This window comes from Diachasma alloeum, unplaced genomic scaffold, assembly GCF_001412515.2.
Source record: "Diachasma alloeum isolate Michigan unplaced genomic scaffold, Dall2.0 Dall_scaffold_00201, whole genome shotgun sequence".
In the NCBI taxonomy this organism is placed as follows: Eukaryota; Metazoa; Arthropoda; class Insecta; order Hymenoptera; family Braconidae; genus Diachasma; species Diachasma alloeum.
In genome coordinates, this window is record NW_021680366.1 from 699296 (window position 1) to 720530 (window position 21235).

The 21235-nt window shown below is 34.5% G+C and overlaps 1 protein-coding gene across 1 annotated transcript in view; it reads right to left on the reverse strand.

Annotated features, from left to right (window-relative positions):
• Positions 1-479: 479 nt before the first annotated feature.
• Positions 480-21235, reverse strand: part of LOC107035865 (ATP-binding cassette sub-family G member 4) — a 44226-nt gene continuing 23470 nt past the window's right edge. The window contains exons 3-10 of the mRNA XM_015253475.1: positions 18092-18209; positions 11161-11350; positions 10217-10362; positions 8460-8698; positions 6232-6540; positions 4507-4839; positions 3225-3325; positions 480-1487 (exon numbers count right to left, since the gene is read on the reverse strand). Of these exons, the coding sequence (XP_015108961.1) occupies positions 987-1487; positions 3225-3325; positions 4507-4839; positions 6232-6540; positions 8460-8698; positions 10217-10362; positions 11161-11350; positions 18092-18209 (1937 nt within the window). The 3' untranslated portion in view covers positions 480-986. The remainder of the gene's footprint in view (positions 1488-3224; positions 3326-4506; positions 4840-6231; positions 6541-8459; positions 8699-10216; positions 10363-11160; positions 11351-18091; positions 18210-21235) is intronic.

The following is a 21235-nucleotide window of genomic DNA, read 5'->3' on the forward strand; positions in this document are numbered from 1 at the left end:
GTATGGAAATCTGCTGTAAAAGTTTTTCTAGAGTGATTCATTATTCTATACTATCATCCATATTTGGCTCCCGAAAATATTTCATTTTGTTCGAAACAAAGGAGAGTAGTTGTTTGTTTTCGATATCCAAGGCTCAGACGTAAGAAATTAATTCTCAAATCGAATAATAATCACCATATGATAGCAATAATGCAAGTTGGGACAAAATATCTCTCGATTCTTCACTTTATCATAGCTACTCTCATCCTGGAGAGGTCATCTCGCATGAATTAGTCATAATTATTCATAATTCATAATTATTAAAATTTTGTGCATTTTGTTTTTCAACAGAATTTTACAATGAAACATTTTGTATTTTGTAGGACTCAATATTTCTACACAATTAATTCTATTGAGATATTTTCTACAGAAATTTATCGGCCCAAATTTTCCAAGTTATTTACTTTGATTTTTTTTTTAATGAAAAGAGTGAGAAAAACTTGGAAAATTCCCGTCGAGAAATTCCTATAGAAAATTTCTCAATAAGAAAGCTATAGAAAAATGAAATTCTATTTATGTTTTCCATAAAACAGTTGCTATTGGACATTTTCTATAAAAAAATAGACAGTAAAGCGGTGAATTTTTCTATAGAATCAGTCAAAAACAATTACAAATAATAATTTAATAATAATATTAAACTATTATTGTTTGTTTAATAATAATAGCTCCAGAATAATGTTTTATTTTCCATGGAAATCCCATGGAAATTTCTATCGAATTCGTTAGGTTTTTCTACAAATTTTTTTCGGGCGTGAATTGAAACGATTTCCCTCCTGGAAACCATCCACATGCGATTTTTTTCTGCATACAAAACTTGTTCAAAAACATTGTTTAGTTTTCCCTCAGTGCATCCATTCTAAGATTTTCTTGATCAAAATCTTGATAAAAAAATTAAGCATTAATTAAGCTCTAATTTGTTCAATGTTATTCAATGTTGGGAAAAGGGATTATCGAGCGGATTTAAGTTTCCACCGTAGGAACATGTAGGCCGCGACTCTCAGGACAACGAAGATAAGGATGAGGGCCAGGATATCGAGGGTAAAATCAGCGTTCAACATGTCCAGCTCTTCAAGCGTCGTTGTGGGATTTTTGAAGTGACAATAGGGCTGGTGACACTTCAATTTTGGACGATCGAAGGCATAAGTGGCTAGGGCTGTGCCCTCGAAGCCATATCTGATGTAACTGAGGTAAGTTATCCATCTGAGGTACACTGGAATCGAGTCGAAGCTCACGAAGAACCCGGAGAAGAGGAGGAAGGGAACTGACATCACTGGAGCCAGGAATACTCCGTTCTGAACGTTCATGGCTGCACCCACCACCAGACCCACTGACTGGGCGACGAACGAGATCAGGAGGCAGGCACCCAGGAACATCGAGAATCTCGCCAGCTCCAGGGGTTGACTCGTCAGGAAGTAGACGATTACCAAGTACATTATGCAGAAGATTGCCTGGAATTTAGATATTTAGGGTTTTCAGGCTTTCGGGTTTTATGTTGTTGTTTGTTTTACTGAGAAAAAAAGTTTAATTTTCAGAGATATGCGACTGTTTCTTGGGACATGTCACTGGTTTTCAGAAATCTATTGGCAATTATTGGTAACTAGGGGGCGCCAACTCCCTATGGCCCACATGACCCCCATATGACCGGCGTGATCCTTATTCAAATACTTGTGACTCTTATTATACCCCTCGTGGCCCTTATTTTGACCCTGGTGTCCCCCAGTTTTTGATCCTTGATTTTTGACCTCCACTACCCTTATTTGGACCCTTATTCTGACCCTTGTGCCCCTTATTCTGACCTTCATGGCCCTCACTCTGACCCTACTGACCCTTGTTTTGATCTTCATGACCCTTATTTTGACCTTCATGATCCTTATTTTCACCTTGGTGGCCCTTAATTTCTGACCCTTGGTTTTTCACCCCCACGATCCCTATTTGGACCTTACTCTGACCCTTATTCTGTTCTTCGTGGCCCTTACTCTGACCCTACTGACCCTTATTTTGACCTTCATGGCCCTTAATTTTTTATCCTTGATTTTTGACCCCCACGATCCTTATTTGGACCCTTACTCTGACCCTTGCGACCCTTATTCTGTCTTTCATGGCCTTTACTCTGACCCTACTGACCCTTATTTTGACCTTGGTGGCCCTTAATTTCTGATCCTTGATTTTTGACCCTCACGACCCTTATTTGGACGCTTACTCTGACCTTACTGACCCTTATTTTTACCCTCATGGCTCTTATTTTGACCCTTAATTTTGCAGTCTTAATTTCGAGTACCAAATTTTCATCACCAAAAGTCGACTTGGATTTTTATAATATAGACAGATACTGGACAGTGACTAGAATAATCCTGATCATCAGTGGTTTTTATCACTGAAATTTAGTGATAGATTCCTAAAAATTAGACATGGGTCTCTGAAATTGAGTGACATTACTTTAAAAATTAGTGATGATGTCCTTGAACATTAGTGATAAAGTCACTTAAAATTGGTGACAAAAACACTGAATTCTTAGAATGTTGCAATCACTAAAACTGAGAATAACGAATCCCTAATAATTGGGGATAAATTTCTGAAAATCAGGGACATGTTTTTTGAACATCGGTGACATTTTCCTGAAAATCAAACCTTTCTTTGTTTTATCCAAAAATATCAAGGAATGTTGGAGGAAAATGCAAATAACATTCATCTGATTGACAGTTTGCGATGTTTCGATAATTATTTTAGCTGCATCAGGCTCATGACTCGATTAATGTTTAGTCTCGTTCCTATCTAAACCAATTAATAAATTTGACACAGATAACAGAAAAAACGCCAATATCAATGACTGAATAGTTTCTCTTCAGCGATCACAATAACAACAATCACTATTGTTGAAATAATCTCTTTTTGTGTAATTTTCCACAATTGAAATTAAATTAATGATCTTTAAGGGGTAACTCAACAGGAAAATACCTTGAATTTTAAGCGGTTTGAGAATTTTTAGGTCAAACCTTTTAGTGCGAAATTTTGTGGACTCACAAAATGCTTTGTGAAAAACTCTGCTGGGGCCAATGGTTTACGGAAATATTTGAGAAAGTTTAACTACAATTTTTTTATCGTTCTAGTATCATAATAGTTTCATTGAAATTGATGGATTAATTTGAGACATTTAATTGCATGAATAAAAAATCTGAGTTCCTTACCTGGAACGGAAGATCCGAGACAGTTATAGCCAAATAATACGATTTAAGGGAATACCATCGATTGAAATTTTCCTTCATCAGTACAGGCATTTCCAGTGGGACTAGAAGAAATAATAAAATCAGTCGATTATGTCAATCTTTATCACAACTTAATTTACATTATCCTACAAATGTTTCTGAAATCCAGCCTATGGAATTATTGAATAAATTTGGAACTAATTTCCTGTTTTTTACGAGTGAGGGAATACATTTGAAATAATTTCTACGGAATAGATGAGTCAATTATTCTCCTCAGTTTTCCCAATTGCCTATCATCCTAAAAATCATGGCCAACAGAGTGGAATTTTCATGAACCCTTTTAAAAAAATCAATGTAATGTCTTCAGTCACCGATCGATTCGGCTATAATTTAACTATATTCATAGATATTAATTTCTACAATTCGAAACTGGCCAGTGAATTCGAATAATTTCGATAATTTACCCATTGTCACAAGAGGGATATACAATGCATTTAATGAGAAATTAATGTCTTTTTATATTTAAAAAAACTGTACGGTCCAATGGGTACAAGATACCCCAGTTAACCCTAGTCTGCTCACCACACGCGACCCTGCGAGTTGCGTCACCTCCGCGGGGATTCCCCGCCGTGTTACTTAGGCTTTAGCGTTGCCGAATTCACTCTACACTGCGCGGCCGCGTTTAGCGAGTTTCCGGCAACGTCGCGTCATGGGTAATTTCATTTAACATGGGAAGAAATAATTCAGTAGCGAAGTGGTAAAACGGTTCAAGTCGATTTTAACTATTGGCCATTTTTCCTGAATATCTCTGACTCTAAGGGAGATAGCTAAATTTTTGTCACGACCTTTTTTGCAGCACTCAATTTGCTCTAGAAAAAAGGTTATTACGAAAATTTCGTTATCTCCTTTAGATTCGGAGATATATTCTTCAAAAACTCAAGTAAGAGATAAGTCGACTTAAACCGTTTTACCACTTCACTACTGAATTCATCTGTCCGAAATAATTTGTTTTCTTTAGGAATTTTGGGAAATATGTTGTTCTAAAAAATACTATAATTTTTCAGACACTTCAATTGATACAGTCAAATTTTTTTGAATTTTTCCCATTAGCCAGTCCCTCATAGGGTGACCTATGAGGTTTCCCTCATACGATGATCAATCCAGGGTTAAGATAGAAATAGACCATTCATCATCTAGGAAACAATATAATCGACGAATTTTAAAAATAAATAAATAAATAAACGACAAGTCTCAAGGTACTCACAGGATAGAATTGTTATCGTCATCGAGGTGTACATGAGGAATAACATATTGAAGAAGAGGAACCCAAGATTACTCAGGACCTTGCCACCGTCGTTCCCAATGTCGTAATAAAGTGCACCGATCAGGAAGCCCACGAGGACGTGGGCAAACAGTCGAAGATACATGAGAGTCCAGTCACGTCGACTGAAGAGTAACGTTCTCTTCAAAACCACCCAGAATTGGGTCCACTCTGACGTTGGATACCTCTCTGGTTGCCTCACTGCATCCTCGTCCAACAGTCCAACACTTGCATCGATATTGTCTTTTTTTTCCTCTATTGGTATCACTATTTCATCTAGACATCAAATTTATGCAAATTAACACACCATAAATTCCTTTATTTTTATATTCAACGCCTTGTTTTATCTGAGCAGATCCACACCAATTCAGCAGGCTAATAAAGTCGATGCTGGGGATTTTTGTCTCAATTTTTTTTTGAAAAAATGACAATTAAACAAAAATTTTGGGAAAATAACAATTGCAAAATATGGAGAACTGAGGGAGTTATGATTTTTTGAAAATTGCTAGTTTTTGTCCAAAAAAAATTTTTTACAAATTGGCCCCAATATCTCTGCGCGGTTTCCAGCTATCAATTCGCCCATTGATACACTCAAAGAACATAAAAAACTCTTCAAAATGAGACGGTATACATAACATTATCTTCAGTTTGACGGGATTTATAGGAGAAAATTTTTTTTTTAATCGTTAATTACTCAAAAGGCTAATTTTTTTTAAATCTGAAATTTTCACCAAAAATTATCCATAAAATGTCAAGAATTTTGGTGCCAATTGGAGTTTGTCTTTCGTCGTAATTCGGCGGTTATTAATTTTTTCATTGAAACAAGAATTGAAAATGGCCGACAATCGCTATTATTCATGCAATTATCGCCCAAATAAGTAAATATTCAATTAATTATTAGGAAATTGTGGAGGTTAGACTCATTATATCTTCCATTATTCATCTTCAGTATGATTTCTTGGGTGAAAAATTATTATTTCTCTAATTATGCAATGGAAATAAATTTTTCAAAGAGCTTTCACTTGTTGGTAATTGAGAATCTAATTGAATTAACTCATTTTTAATTATTGAATCTAATATTCACTCATTTGGGGGATAACTGCATACATCATAGCCATTTTCGCTCATTTTCAATTCTTGCCTCAATGAAAAAATTAATAACCGCCGAACTAGGGCGAAAGACAAACTCTAATTGGCGTCAAAATTCCTTTAATTTTATTGACAACTTTTGGTGAAGATTTCAGATTAAAAAAAAATAGCTTATTTAGTAATTAACGATTGAAAAAAAAAAGTTTTCTCGTATAAACTCCGTCAATCTGACGATAATGAAGATAATGTATGACGTCTCATTTAGAAGGGTTTTCCATGTTCTTTGAGTGTGGCAAAGGGCGATTTGATAGCTTGAACCNTTTGATAGCTTGAACCCCCCCCCCCCAGAAATATTGAGGCCTATTTGGAAAAAAAATTTGAACAAAAACTAGCAATTAAAAAAAATCATAACTCCCTCAATTATCAACAGTTCTCAATTTTTCTTTTTTATAAATTTTTGTCTAATCACCATCTTTTCAGAAAAAAATGAAACAAAAATCCCCAGCATCGACTCTTTCGGCCTGCGGATTTGGTGTGAATCTACTCATCTCCAGTTGAAAAATAAAAAAAAATACTGACTGTGTTTAGCAATATCATTGGTAGCAAAGCCATGGATAATAGCTCCGTTATTGATATTCTCATTGGTCGTCTTGTCCGAGTACTTCTCCTTAATATTGCTAACATCATTTTTATCCGTAAGGACTTCTTGCGCCCCAATAGCCTCGGCATCCTTAGAGAGTCCATTAACCACTTGAATGGCATTATTCAAGTTCTCTGCCTTCGACTCTGGGAATGGATAGCCTTCGCGGATATCGTGTTTTCCATTCTTTATGGCTGACACCAAGTTGGAGATGTTGTCACCGTATTCGCCACACGAGACCTCGATAACTAGATAACGAGACGTTATTGAATTACTTTGATAATTTGAATTTTTATTATCACTAGAAAAGGACTGAGCGCTTGCCGCACGCATTATTAAGTTTAGTGTATTTCGTTGTATTTTTTATTCTTTCATTTATTTTTGAAAATAATGAAACTAAAAATAAATAAATAATAAAGGAACATCTAACACAGTTTGATGACATTTCTACCATGAATTATTACAGCTAGAATTATATTATTTCACTAGGGGGCTTCGCCCCTTGCTCGCTCCGCTCGTCAACCCGGGGGGGGGCTTCGCCCCCCCGCTGGTAGCCGGTCTAAATACCCGGTCGGGAAGCTCCAGTAAATAATGTCCATATTAAAATATCCAATTTGAAATTATCCAATTGCAAGAATATCCAATGGTAATATATCCGCTCACATTAGATGCCAGTTTCAAGGTAGTCCAATTTTATTGTTTTGAACTGTTTGGAACTTTATTTGACCAAACAGTCAAAACAGTCAGTGTTCCGTTTTTGATATTGATGTTCGTCTTAATCGCGTTGTTCAAGATTATTCTGTTGATGATGTTGTTGGTTATCTTAATAACATTTCGTACAATACTTCTTTGTAAATTGTTGCGTAATAAAGATTTTCCTCTTATTTTGTGGATATTTTGGACTTTTTTGCTTGTTTTTCTTTTGGTTTGGGGTTTTTTTCGTTGGTTTTTTTTAATATTTTTGTTTTGGTCATTTTAGCCGTGGATTTTTTTTTTGGATGTTCTCAACTGGGTATTTAGACCTACAATCCCCCCGCTCGCTTCGCTCGTACCCATAAACATCTACCATATGAGCACCCCCTAATATAGTAATCCTTCATAAATATCGATATCCCCTTTATGACCACCCCCTCATATAGACATCCCTTATAAATACAGGCACCTCCCCATATAGGAACCCCCGTATAGGCATCCAGCGTCCCCTGAATTTGAACGTCCCCTGAATTTTTCGCCTTATTTTTTTATTTATATAGAGAGATACTAAATAATTGCTTCATGTAACAAGATAGATTGCTCCATAAAGTATCTAGAACAGAGCCCGTTCATTAGTTAAACTTCATTGGATCGTTCATTGGATAATCTTTGCTGAACGGTAGGATTTTTTTAAATATTATAATTAAGGAAATCAAAATTAATCAAATTTATTGATTAAATTGCATTTTTTCATTTCGATAATGATTAAAAAAACAATAAGTTATAGGCATGTGAAAACCTCTGCATTGTTTTCCTGATTTTCTTATCCAGAAAAAGAATTGAAATGCCATGAACAGTTGATTCCTTGAAATTTCAATGGAACAGAGATGTGATGACAATTTCTAAGAAGCGTTGATTTTTTACTAATTCTTGATTAATTATTATCAAAGTTCTCTTTTTTTTAAGAATTAAGTTAAAATTCAACGGGTTATAGATATTTGAAAACGTCTGTATTATTTTTCTTACTGTTGGAAAAGAGAATTGATTTTTAATGTATAGTTGAGTGAAATTGCATTCAATTGAGAGGGGAAGATCATAAAATTTTAGATTTCACTGAAAATTCCGTGAAATTTCAAATTTTTGAGCAGTAGGAATCTGAGAATTCCTCAACTGACTTCAAATTTGAATGAAAACTTGCTTATTCAGTACCAAATTACGCTGAATTTTTCTGACCTCTATTAATTTCCATAGAATAATTAAACTGAAATTAAAAGCCCCCCTTACTTTTTCCATCAAATTTTCAATTTTCAATAGAACTATAACGCCTATAATAGAACGAGAACTAAAACTAACCCCCGTCCAGAAATTGACCTACTTACCTTATTTTATAATTTTATTCAATAGAAGAATTGCATGCGAGGACCTGATTGCAGTGGTTAGACTTGAAATTTTTTTAAAAATTGTGTAAACTTACTAAACGATGCGGGATTGTGATAACTCGGACAATTGAGTCCCTGGTACCTCAAGAATGGCACCAATTGCGTTGTGGAGCCCTGGTAGACACACTGACCCTCCGCAAGTGTGTACAAAGAATCGAACATCTCGAATAGTCGAGCACTGGGCTGATGAATAGTGCAAATTATCGTCCTTCCACCTCTTGCCAATGTTTTCAGGAGAGAAATGCATTGGAAGCACGAGGAGGAGTCCAATCCGCTTAAAAAAACAACCAACATTTCCATTTATTCAGTGGAATATTTATTGACAGAATTATTTTATGGTTTAATGGTAAGACGGGCGAATGTCCTTGACAGTGAAAAAAGGAGCAGGAAGTGGTGTGTAGGCCTCGAGAACCAGTTCAGCTCGAAAGTCTCGAGATACTGCTTTCAAGGCCCGAATGGTAGGTCGTCCATCCAGAGACATGATTGATGTGGCATTCGAAGATTACTACAGATATACCGTTTTGTTCGGACCACTTCCATAGATTAATTAGATTGCAGACGTTTTGAGCAAATTGAACAATAATTTTTTTTTGGTGGGGATTATTCCGGGGGCTAGAGGGGTAGAAAAAAAATAGAAGAGATTTTTCTGAGTTATGAACAAGACTTTATACAATTTTTCCTACAAGCCATTGCGTCCGATATTCGGGAAATAAACAAATATTGTTTAAAATACCGAAAAAATCAGATAAATCGAGGAGATAAATTATTTTACTGTTGAAGTAAATAATTTCTTTCAATCCAAAAAAGAAGCTAAACTGGCATTCGAAGATTATTATAGATCTACCGTTTTATTCGGACCAATCTTTCTCGTTATCATAATTGATGCAACTTTGTATGATTAAGACTGGAGTGAAACTCCAGCAAAATCGTCTCAGCGGTTTCGAAATAATTCAAACATAAATTTTTGAAATTTGAAACTTTTTCGAGATTTTTCAATATAGGTCATTTTCTTCATTATTATTATTTTTTTAATTCTATTTTTCAATTTTTTTCATTAAGAACATTAAACAAAAGAAAACTTACAAAATTTGAGCCGAGGAAATTCAATGGAGAATAAAGAAAAATAAAATAAAATGTCTCAATAGAATATATAGAAAAATTTGATTCTAATGAATGAAGGAAAGCTAATTGGTCGGGAAGTTGTTGGTTCGACCAACAACCCATTTGAATTTTTTGCTTCGGCTATTGGATTCGTGCTTCAATAAATAAATAAATAAATAACTGAATGAATAAATAAATGAATAAATGAAAGCCTTTTCAAATTGAAGAAAAAGAACTCTAGAAAAAATCAAAGGAATAACCTTTTTGACAACGCAATAATTTTTTTTACTCCTACCAATTCTAAACTCTCCAAACATCCCATAAACATCACCAAATAAACCTACTCGAGCTAATTCCAACTGAGTGAAAGTCACGAAAAAGAACTAGAACCAGAGAAAAAACGGCAGAATAAAAAAATGAGAATAAAAAACTGGTACGTGTGTATCATCGCTTTCTCCGTCACGATGTTTCTGGTTTTTTCGTATTTCTACTGTGTCACGTCCCCACAGACGTTCCGTCCAATAAACTCGCCGTAACAAAAAAGATAGAATAACGAAGAAAAGAATGGAAGCCGACAAAAAATGTGACTGGTTGAAAGACAAAAGGCATTGGGGTCAAACGTATGTGCATTTAAATTGAATAGCATCACCGCTGTTTATGGACTAGATAAAGCACTTGTGCAGGTATTTACCTTGTGGGCTCGTCGAAGAACATTATTGGAGGGTTGTTGACCAGCTCCAGGGCTATGGAGAGACGTTTTTTCTGACCTCCAGATAGATTTGAGGTCATTGTGCGTCGGTGCTCGGCAAGACCGAGGGTCTCGAGAATTTCTTGAATCTGTAATTGCAAATTTATCACACATTTATCATTAAATTCTTCGAATTCGTCGAGTTGCACTGATAGACTGGTTCATTTATTCCAAACGACATTTGTTAACTATTAACGAATGGGCGAGTTGAATATGACCAAATGAATATTCGTTAATACATGGAGAGAAATGTTCAGTAATAGTGATGCCGTCGAGACTACACGATGTTTTTTTTTGGATAGATCATCACTGTCTGAAAAAACATCAAAAGTTGTGGAATCGTTGCAATCTCGAAAGACATTGGATCGCTGCATCTCGTCACGATTTTGTGAGCACTTATTTACGTTATGACCCAGGCAAAATAAGTCCTCCCAAAATCGTCACGAGATGCACCGATCCCATGTTTTTCGAGATTGCGACGATTCCAAAACTTTCGATGTTTTTTCTGACCGTAATGAGAGCCGTAATGATCTATCCACAAATTTTATCGTGTAATCTCGACGGCATGACTGTTCAGTAAAAATTACGGAACTCACAATTCGCTCACCGATTACGGAATCGACTCAGAAAATTTAAGTGACGGTATTGTAATTTTTCACAGGAGACTCAGATATAAATTGAGGACCGCTCTGGAAAAATTCTGTGACAGTTCCGTAAAATTTCCTACAACCACATTTCGCCCCGGAATTACGAAAATGATACGTAATTTTTATTGAATATTTCTCTCCGTGTAGATATCTTATAAGAAGCCCACGGAACTAAGCATCCGGGTATCTCATATGCCGTGAGGTATTTCATATAAAGCCTCTGTATTTTATTCTACTCACAACTTCTTCCTTCTCAGCTTTAGGCACTTTACTGCTCAACTTGAGACTGGCTGCCACTTTCATGGCCTCGTCGACCGTTAGATTTCCGTGGAGCTGATTATCCTGCATGATGTAGGCCGAGAGCTTTCTGAAGGTACTCAGATCCCGCTCGTGCCCATTCATTGTGATGCTGCCAGCCATGCCAGTTGTTCTGAAGACAAAATAATTAAAAAACGTGGGATCATTGCGAAAATTGAAGGCTTAAGGGGGACATCCCTGAAACTTCAAAGTCTGTGATGCCTAAATGGACCCATTGAGCGACCTTTGATGTATGTAGATGAGATCGTTTTTAGATGTATTTTCTAGGTGGGTTTCGCCCCGTTCTCCCTGTTGATGAATCTGCCATTATTGTTCTTGCGTCAACTCAGAATTTTTGACGTGCATACGTCTGTTTTCATTATGGGGGGGCATTTCGGGAAAAAGTCCTTATGGTTCCCTGTCGATAGTGGCGCCATCTATCGGAATTCTAGGACATTCTAGAATTTTCGAGAAAATTCTGGATTTTTATAGCAAATTCCAGATTTTTCTAGAAAATTCTCTAGTTTTTTTTAGAAATAAATGACAATTTTAAGGGATCCTTAGCGCTGGTCGCCAAAAGCTTGACAGTTAGTTATTATTACACGAAATAAATCAAATTTTGGATCCGTGTTAAAATTCCCAAGGGTGGGTAAATGTTAAGAATGTGATGATTTCGTTATGAATGAAATATGTTGAACGTTTGTTAAGGGACTTTGATTCTACATAATTCAATCGTATCGTGATTATAAAAAACGTCTTATCATGACGAGTTGATGAATCTACCATTATTGTTCTTGCGTCAACTCAAAATTTTTGACTTGGATACGTCTATATTTTCATCCCAGCGAACAGTATGTCGACAGTTTGTCGATAAATTGCCGGTGTCGAAGATAGCAAAATTTTTATTATAACCTTTTTTGTAGACCCGATTGAGAGCTGCAACAAATGTAATTACGAAAATTTTGCTATGTCCTTCAGATTCGGAAATATTCCTCAAAAACTCAGCTGGGAGATAAGTTAACGTAAACCCTTTTAACACTTCTGAAATATAAATAATGAAAAACTATTGTGTTCAGTGAAGGAAAGGGAAGACCACAGACGTATCCACGTAAAATTACGGCTGTATGGAAGATGCAGCCACCCGCAGATTTTTTTTTTGAAGACATTTTCATTTGCTGTTCTTTTGGCTTTGGCAGATGAAAAAAATCTGTAATTCCGAGACTAATTGATATCGAGTTGTTAAATATTGATTGTCGATGTCATAAGAATAGTCATAAGTGATTAAATTCGATAAAAATTTCCAAAAAAATGTACCGGAAATTTCAGACAAAAATTTTTAATAGTGTATGGAGATGATATTCAATCAGAGAGGAATTTTTTTTTAATGGAATTGATGCATAATTTGAATGTCAAGTTGCAAGGGTCTGGAAGGTGCCTGTAAAGCAGTAAAATTCAACAACTGTTGAATCTCTGGACTAACCTAACCGGTTTTCTGCATGAAAACACTGCAGAGAGGGACCGGGCATTAGAGACTGTAGGGACATCTATCGATAAATACGAAAGCCGTCAAAGTCCTGAGTATATTCGATATGCCTCACATTATGCTATTCAATTTTGATAATTTATCAGATTTTTTTAACTACACAGAACTAATTTTCTGCTCACAACCGGTTCTCAGCGTGAATGGAAATTCTCCAAAACCTCTGGACTACCTTCATCTGATAAAAAATGCAATAAAAATGGATTTGAATGTCTTGATGAAGAATCAAAAATTGTTGGAACGGGTGGACCAGTCAAATTGTACATAAAATCCTTATTAACTAGCTGATCATCACGGAAATGAGAGATTTTATTAAACAATGCATGAAGACTTTTTTGTGTAGAAGTGAAAATTCCTGCAGAGAAGAGTGCCTTCCACATTTGAGTAATTGGACATGATCGCACAAAGAGCAGTTTTGATTTTCGGAGTCATGTCCGTAACTTCCAGACATATGTCACTGATTTTTAGCAATTTAACCCCAATTATCAAGGATTCGATTTGAGTTCGATTGTGACATTCAATGAGTGTACAATTCTAAAATTTAGTGATTTGTGCATCAATTTTCAGTGATATTATCACTAATTTCCAATGACATCGCCACTAATTTTGAGGTCGATCATATCTCATTTTCAGAGTAATGAAAACTGTCACTGATTTTCAGGGACTCATCTATGATTTTTGGGAATCTATCACCAGATTTTAGTGATGAAAATGGCTGATGATTAGGAATATTAAAAAATTTTATGACGCGTCAATGTTCCGTACAGAAATTTTCAATTATTTGTATTCGTTTTCTTCTTATAAATATTCTATTCTCTTTTAATAACTGTTCAACGCCACGTGAAATCTTGACTTGGAAAGGCATACATAAATTGACATTCTATCTTCTCTTCATTTTTCCTTTTTAAACCTCCCACACTGAGAGAAAAATATGATTCTTCCGACTATATTCCATTACCATCGAATCCAAAATTTAGGGATGTTTTCTCACTAGGATGCCCCGATGGAAGGATTAAGATTATTATTAATGTGTGGCTCAAATATGAACCCGGCATATGAAACAATATCAAAATTATGGTGAATAATGTGGGTTTGAGCTAAACATCCTTAACTGCAATCACAGTTCCTTCAATTTTCCTCCCTACACGGAGAAAAAAATTCAATAAAAATTACAAAAAAAAAAAAACGTAAAAATTACGTTTTGAAACGTAATCCGCGAGCGAAGTAAAATTCAATAAAAAGTGTGAGTCGAATTGAAATTGTACGAATTGCCACGTAAATTCTACGATTTGTTCCGTAAAAATTAACCACTCGTCTGATGACTCACCGCTGTGGGACAACAAGTCGTTCCGTAATTTTTCCCCAACGATTGACAAATTTTACGGAACGAAACGTAGAAATAACTAACCAGCTTCATAAAAATTGTTGAAGCTGGCATATGTATGTATGCCACCAAAATGTATGTTAATATGTGTGTATGTTAGGCATAATAAGTCGGCAAGTTTCTGTAAGATTTACTTCTTCCGGAAAAATTACGTGAGAATTTCGTACTTTATTCGGTGATGAACCTGAGAATTCACTGAACGTTTCGGATTTCTTCTCTTCCATTCCTACAAAAATTGCCGGAAAACGATTCCCCATTGCGGATTACGTGAATTGTTCCTTAATTTTTATTGAACATTTCTCTTCGTGTACCATCAATTCTCAAATTCGCAGAAAAATCAAGTCATTTTCGCAAATACCCTGATTTTTCTGTTAAAAAAACGAGGCAATTTTTTTTTATCAATTGAAGATGTATTTGGGTGGATGGTCAAGTAATCACCTTGACACTGAGTCGTGACCCCGGGCTCTACGTGCTCAATGTAAATGACCCGGTCAGCCCATCGCCTGGAATACGAACTAGTCGCGAGTCTGCCACAAGTCGTCCGTTTCTACTGAAGCTTATGCTCCGGGACATGTAAATATTTTGACTCTCGTGACTTTCGCTAATGATTATTACTGCCTCCAAAGTAGTTCGTCTGGATATTCTAGGTGTAGTGTAGTTGTAAATGCCATTTGTTGGGTAATTTTATGGGTCTTACGTTAATAGTTTTGAGAGGTAAGTGGAGATGATGCAATACTTAGAAATTTAGAAAACAATGGCTGTCTTCACTTGTTTCTGGAGATTTTTATGGTTTCAAGTGTATTAAAAATAATTTCGAATGTAAAAAAAAGAGAATCATTTACATATGTGCAATTTTTCTCATTTATCTAGGACTAAATACTTTTTTTTAATGAATAAAGAGAGAAAAGTGGAAACTGTTGCAATATAGCCATTTCTCTTTGTTTTTGTTGACTTATCTGGTTTTACGGGTATTAATAACAAATTAGAATAGGAAGAAATGGAAATCATTTACTTATATGCAATTTTTCTCATTTATCTAGGAAAAATACTTTTTTTTATGAATAAGGAACGAAAAATGGGAATTGTTGCAATATCCAATCAGTTTATTTTCATTTTCTGCTCAGATTCATTTTGATTTTCATTTTCTACTCAGAATTGGGAAAGCTCCCATTTGCCAGCAAAAATGCAAAAGCAATAGCAAACAAATCTGAAAAGTCTGATAGATATGGAGACGCTAAATAGTTGATAGAGATCCATAATTAATTTACGGACATCTACTCTTACATGACCTTCATGAAGAAACATAGAAGTAAAACACGAGAAGAGACTCATTAAAATTTCCTCAATATTGACAAAAAATCATTATTACAAACTTTGTATTGTGTTTGTGGTTCCCTGACGTCACTTCCGGTTTAATCATCGCTCACTGGACAATATGTGATATGTGACGGTTGATAGGAGTGAACGGGTTTAACGTAATGTGTACATTAAAATTTACAATGAAGAGAGATTTTTTAATGGAAGAAATGAATTATGAGGAAATTTATAATCAACGAAAAATTGCAAAATAAATACACGAAAAAATCAATGAATTATGTATTAAATTGTGAATAGTTAATTGTTCTTTCATCGTTAATATTGAATTAAAAATTAATTAGCTGATTAATCAATATTCATTAATTTTAATGAATGAGAGAGTGGATTGAGTCGACTTTTTAACATTTCTATAAATAGAAGAATCGACTCATTCGCTCCCATGAGTTTCCAACATGAACAAAGTGATGATACTTTTGTTTTTAATTGAATTGAGGAACAAATGTGGCAGAATAAATCGCCTCGAAGAAAATTATCAATTGAAGAAATTTAATAATTAAAATTTTGATCTCCTGGAGTCATTTCTAAGTATTTTCTAACCATTTGGGGGGATCAAAAGTTTATAAAAAATTCGTTGAAGTCAATTGCATGGCTCAGACGATCAATAACAGCCAACTAATCAAATGATTCATTATTAAAAAATCATTCTTACGTTTTATTTGTTATTGAATTTATAAACGAATCGATTTCTCAATAATAACTGATTCTTTTAGTGTGACAAGACCAGAAGCAGGAAATTGCTAATGCAAACGTCATCACAGCATCGATTTTAACATAATAAACAGTTTGAATTTCATTTGAATAATTTGTTCCCCGTCATCAGAACTTCTTTTAAAACTCTAAAAAAATGGACTCATTCTGTCCCATCAGTTTCAAACATGAAAAAAGTCATGACATTTGTTTTTCAATTCCATTGAGGAACCAATGGGGCAGAACAGATAGCCTTGAAAGAAATGATCAATTGCCTAAATTTAATAATTCAAATTTTTATCCCCCGGGGTCTTTTCTAAGCCTCTTCTAACCGTCTGCGGGGAATGAGGAGTTTATAAAAAAACTCGCAGAAGTCAGTTGACCAGTCCAGATGATCAATAACAGCCAATTAATTAAATGGTTTACTATTGAAAAATCATTCTTGTGTTTTATTTTCTATTGTAAGTCGATTTTGGCTATTGTCCGGTTTTCAACGGATATCTCGAAATCTAAGGGAGATAGCACAATTTGGCTCATAACCTTTTTAGTAGCACTCAATTCGCTCTACAAAAAAGGTTATTATCAAAATTTCGCTGTCTCCCTTAAATTCGGAAAAATTTCTGGAAAACTCAACTAAAGACTAAATTGACTTAAACCGTTTGACCACTTCACTACTGAAATTTTGAAAATATTTTGATTAAAAAAAATTAAAGTCAATCGAACGGTCCAGATGGTAAATAACAGCCAATTAATCAAATAACTTACTATTAAAAAATCATTCTAATGTTTTATTTGCTAGTTTAATCGAGAATCGAATTCTCGATAATGATTGATCCTTTTAGTTTGAGAAGACCAGAAACAAGAAATTACTAATACCAACGTCATCACAGCATCGATTTCAACATAATAAACGTTGATCTAACGATTTATTTCTGTCCTAGTTCCACTTAACAAATTTGGCCCTTGTCACAAGAAGAAAAATGAATGCGTACACTGAGAGAAAAACTACAAAGTTCTCAAACAAGTCTTACTTGTGGCAAGAAAGTAGTTTTTTGAAAATTATCAAACAAGGATTTTTTTGTGCCAAACATGCAGAGAGTGCGCTGGAATGAAAAATTTTTGTCGCAAAAATAGATTTAGTAGTTCAAAAAAAAAATGGCATTCTCTGTACACGCAAGAAATGTCATTTCTAGCACTACATACTCCTTCGTTATTCGATACTCCCATAGGTATTTTGTTCCCGAAAAATCTTTGTTTTATGCGAAATAAGGGATAGTAGTTTTTCGTTTCGGCTGTCTAATAATCACAGACAACAAATGAACCCTTAAATGAAACAATAATAATGATATGATAGCGATCTTGTATCTGAGGGATAAAATATTTGTTGATAAATTTTCCTCTCTATGAGATATTTTCATCTCAAAGGGCGTCTATAGTGTGAATTGTCCGCCTCTTGAACCAAATATTTCGTTGCTATCGAAAGCAGAAAACAATTATTCATGTTTGAGACTTGCAAATTCGAACCAAACAAGACTTGACAACGTGTTTGTTTTTCTCTCAGTGTACAGTCCCATGCTAATTTATTTTGTAAAATCACAAGGAAGAACGAATGGAAGGAAGAGTAAAGTTTAAAGACATCATATATGAATAAATATTGTTTGATACTAACTAATGGTTGCAACATGCAATTATGAAACTTGCAGCGATTAATTAATAGAAATCGGTTCGTGTTATTAACATTTTTCTTTTTATAAAAACTGATTCATGCGGATAAGGACCTGGCGTCCCTGGGGTGAGTCTCAATCAGGCGGCGATAAAAAGTCTTGGGAATATTCATGATTGACAGTTTTTTTTATCAATTGAGATTAAAGGTTGAAAATACTCACTTGTATCCAGTGAGGATGTTCAGGAGCGTCGACTTGCCAGCGCCAGACGGTCCCATGATGGCTGTCAGCTCGCTGGCCCTCAGTCTACCACTCACTGATTTTAGAATTGATTTTACATCTGGAATGAAAATTTTTCAAATGTTAAAATCTTGTAAAATCACCGGTTCCAATCACTCAATGTACCTCGTTGATAAGTAATCCTAATTTTTAAAGTTTATGGATTTTGCGGAAATTGTTATCAAGTTCCATTGAAATTTCAAGAAAATATACTCTTGAATCTTCAATTCTGAGCATTATTACGAAAACTGTCAATGAAATTTGGTAATTTTTTTCAAATTGTTTACACTGATGGAAAATTTGAAAAAGAAAAGCAATACATTCCGGTGAACACCTAAAAAAACAAACTTTAGTTTGAGGCTGATCTCAATTTGAGACTTTAAAAAGTCTTAATTTGAAATCATTTCAAGTTGAGTTGCGCACGGACAAAAATATACCTGAGTATGCACGGAAATTTAACAAAAAAATTATATTGCTAGCGCGGTAAAAGATGCGCAAAGTGGCGGCCAGGGAAAAATTCCAGTGCTGGCACTGGAATGAATTTGTGAATTTTTCCTGTGAATTTTTCCCCGTATTTCTGTGAAAGTTTCACAGAAATCCCCAGAAATTTTACAAGAAATCCCGAGAAGTTTTACCTTAACAACACTAGAATTTTTCACAACCGGTGGATTGTGATTTTTTTCAGTACTCATACTAGAATTTTTCTACAAAATTTTTCTCCGTGTATTTTATACAGAATCAAGTATATGCGTAAACCTGAATCAAGAATAAAATCTACTTGATTCAAGTATATTATTCTCGATTCGAGTATATAATATACTTGATTCAAGTAAATTTTATTATACTCGAATGGGGGATGGGTATTTCAAGGGTCAGAATATAAAAGTAAAAAAGTGGGTGTCAAGGAATGAGGGTCTAAATATAAGGGCTAAAAACAGTGATCAAGAATAATGGATGGCACATTTCACCAATTACCAACTGATCATTCAGCTTTAAAATTTCAAACATTCAAAATATTTGCTCACTTAGCAGTAGCATAGAAAGGAAGTTTACATTCAAACCCTCTGTTTTTGACCCTCATTTGTTAATCGCCACTTTTTGACACTTATATTTTGAAAATTAGTTTTTGACCCGTCTATTACCCTTATATTACCCATCCCCCACACTGGGAGAAAAATCTCAAGTTCGATTTACAATGAGAAAATAGTTGAGGCATTTTGGTGAACGATACGATTTTTTTTTGTATGCGGCACATAACATTATAGTAACTTCACAAGCGTAGTTTTTGCAAATCAAAATGCACTGATAGAATGATTCATTTATTCCAAACGAGATTTGTTAACTATTAACGAATGGTAGAGTTGAATATGACCAAATGCATATTCGTTGACAGTTAAGGAATGGTTCACTTGAATGGCGAAAGTCAAGTCAAACATGGCTTCTCAAATACACATTCGTTAACTATTAACGAATGAACATTTGGTGAGACCGAATAGACCCTAACCTCCAACCAAAATCCATTCGTTAACAATAACTAATCGGTTCTATCAATGTGCAGTTGAACTAACCAAAGTTCAAAAGTAACCACGACAAATCTATCGTGAGGAGAACTATAAAATAGTTGTAATGACTACATTCCATTGTAGTAATTACTTCTCAGACCGTAGTTACCGTAACCCATGAAAAATTGTTGAGGACTTTTTGACTATAATTCGATGGTGATGGAATATAGTCAGAAGAATTATATTTTTCTCTCCGTGCATTCGAGCATAAAATATACTTGAATCAAGTATATTATATTCTCGAATCAAGTGTATTTTATACTTGACTCACATATATTTTTTCCGTGCGACAGTCTTAACTTGATGCCTTCAAAAGTATCAATTTGAGTTTATGAAGACTTAAAATATGTTGGAAAAAATTGAAAAGTTATTAAAAAAATATTTCGAACACAAAAATGGTCGAAACAGATTGAAAATTTGTAATTGAAATATCGTTTTTTTTTGTTCAGCGATTGGTTTCCTGCAAGAGAACAATAGTTTCCCCTCCGTATCACCTCCTGCATGGCCTCCCCGCCATAAATACCTTAAGAATTTCAGGTTTCAAATTAAGACATTTGAGAATCTTATTTTAAGACCTTTAGAACCTTGACATAGGGTATTATTTTTTTCAGTGAATGTTAAATATTGTTAAATTCAATTCAGTTTAAGATAAAATCATCCGCGGGTTTTTCTATTTATTCTAGAATTTCAACAAAATGAAATTTTTCATGTTGAGCATTCATTAACATTTAAGTGAAACTTGACATTTCATATTTATCTTTAAAAATGAACATTAAATCCAATTAAATTCTCGATTGATTGAGAGTTCAGAGCAGTAATTGTCTGAATCTCCCCTATTTTCAATACTAGATCTGTCCGCGCGCTTTCGCGCGCTTATCTTTTTGTTGTGAAAATGAAAAAATCGAATTTATTAAACTTCATATACTCATAGATGTTTTATAAATATTGATAATGATTTAAAGAGAATTAAGAGAATGAAGAGAACGNAACCTCCAACCAAAATCCATTCGTTAACAATAACTAATCGGTTCTATCAATGTGCAGTTGAACTAACCAAAGTTCAAAAGTAACCACGACAAATCTATCGTGAGGAGAACTATAAAATAGTTGTAATGACTACATTCCATTGTAGTAATTACTTCTCAGACCGTAGTTACCGTAACCCATGAAAAATTGTTGAGGACTTTTTGACTATAATTCGATNAGATTTTTCTCGAATTATTTGGGAAACCGAAGAATTTTCGTGAATTTTGTAGAGTTTAGAATTTATGTATGAAAATCTAAGAAGCAAGAATTGATCATTTTGGCGTGTGATAAATATGAAAAAATTAAAATTTGGGAAGTGAAGAATAATTTTTGAGTTAAAAAAATTTAGAAATAATATGTTTTTTTTTCTCATCATCGACAATTAGGCAATTTAGATATGTTTTGATATCAACATCACACATGAAAAAATGAAAAATATGACGCAGAACAAATTTTTGGCATTTGAATACTTTCATACTTCACGTGACTCCTTGACCAA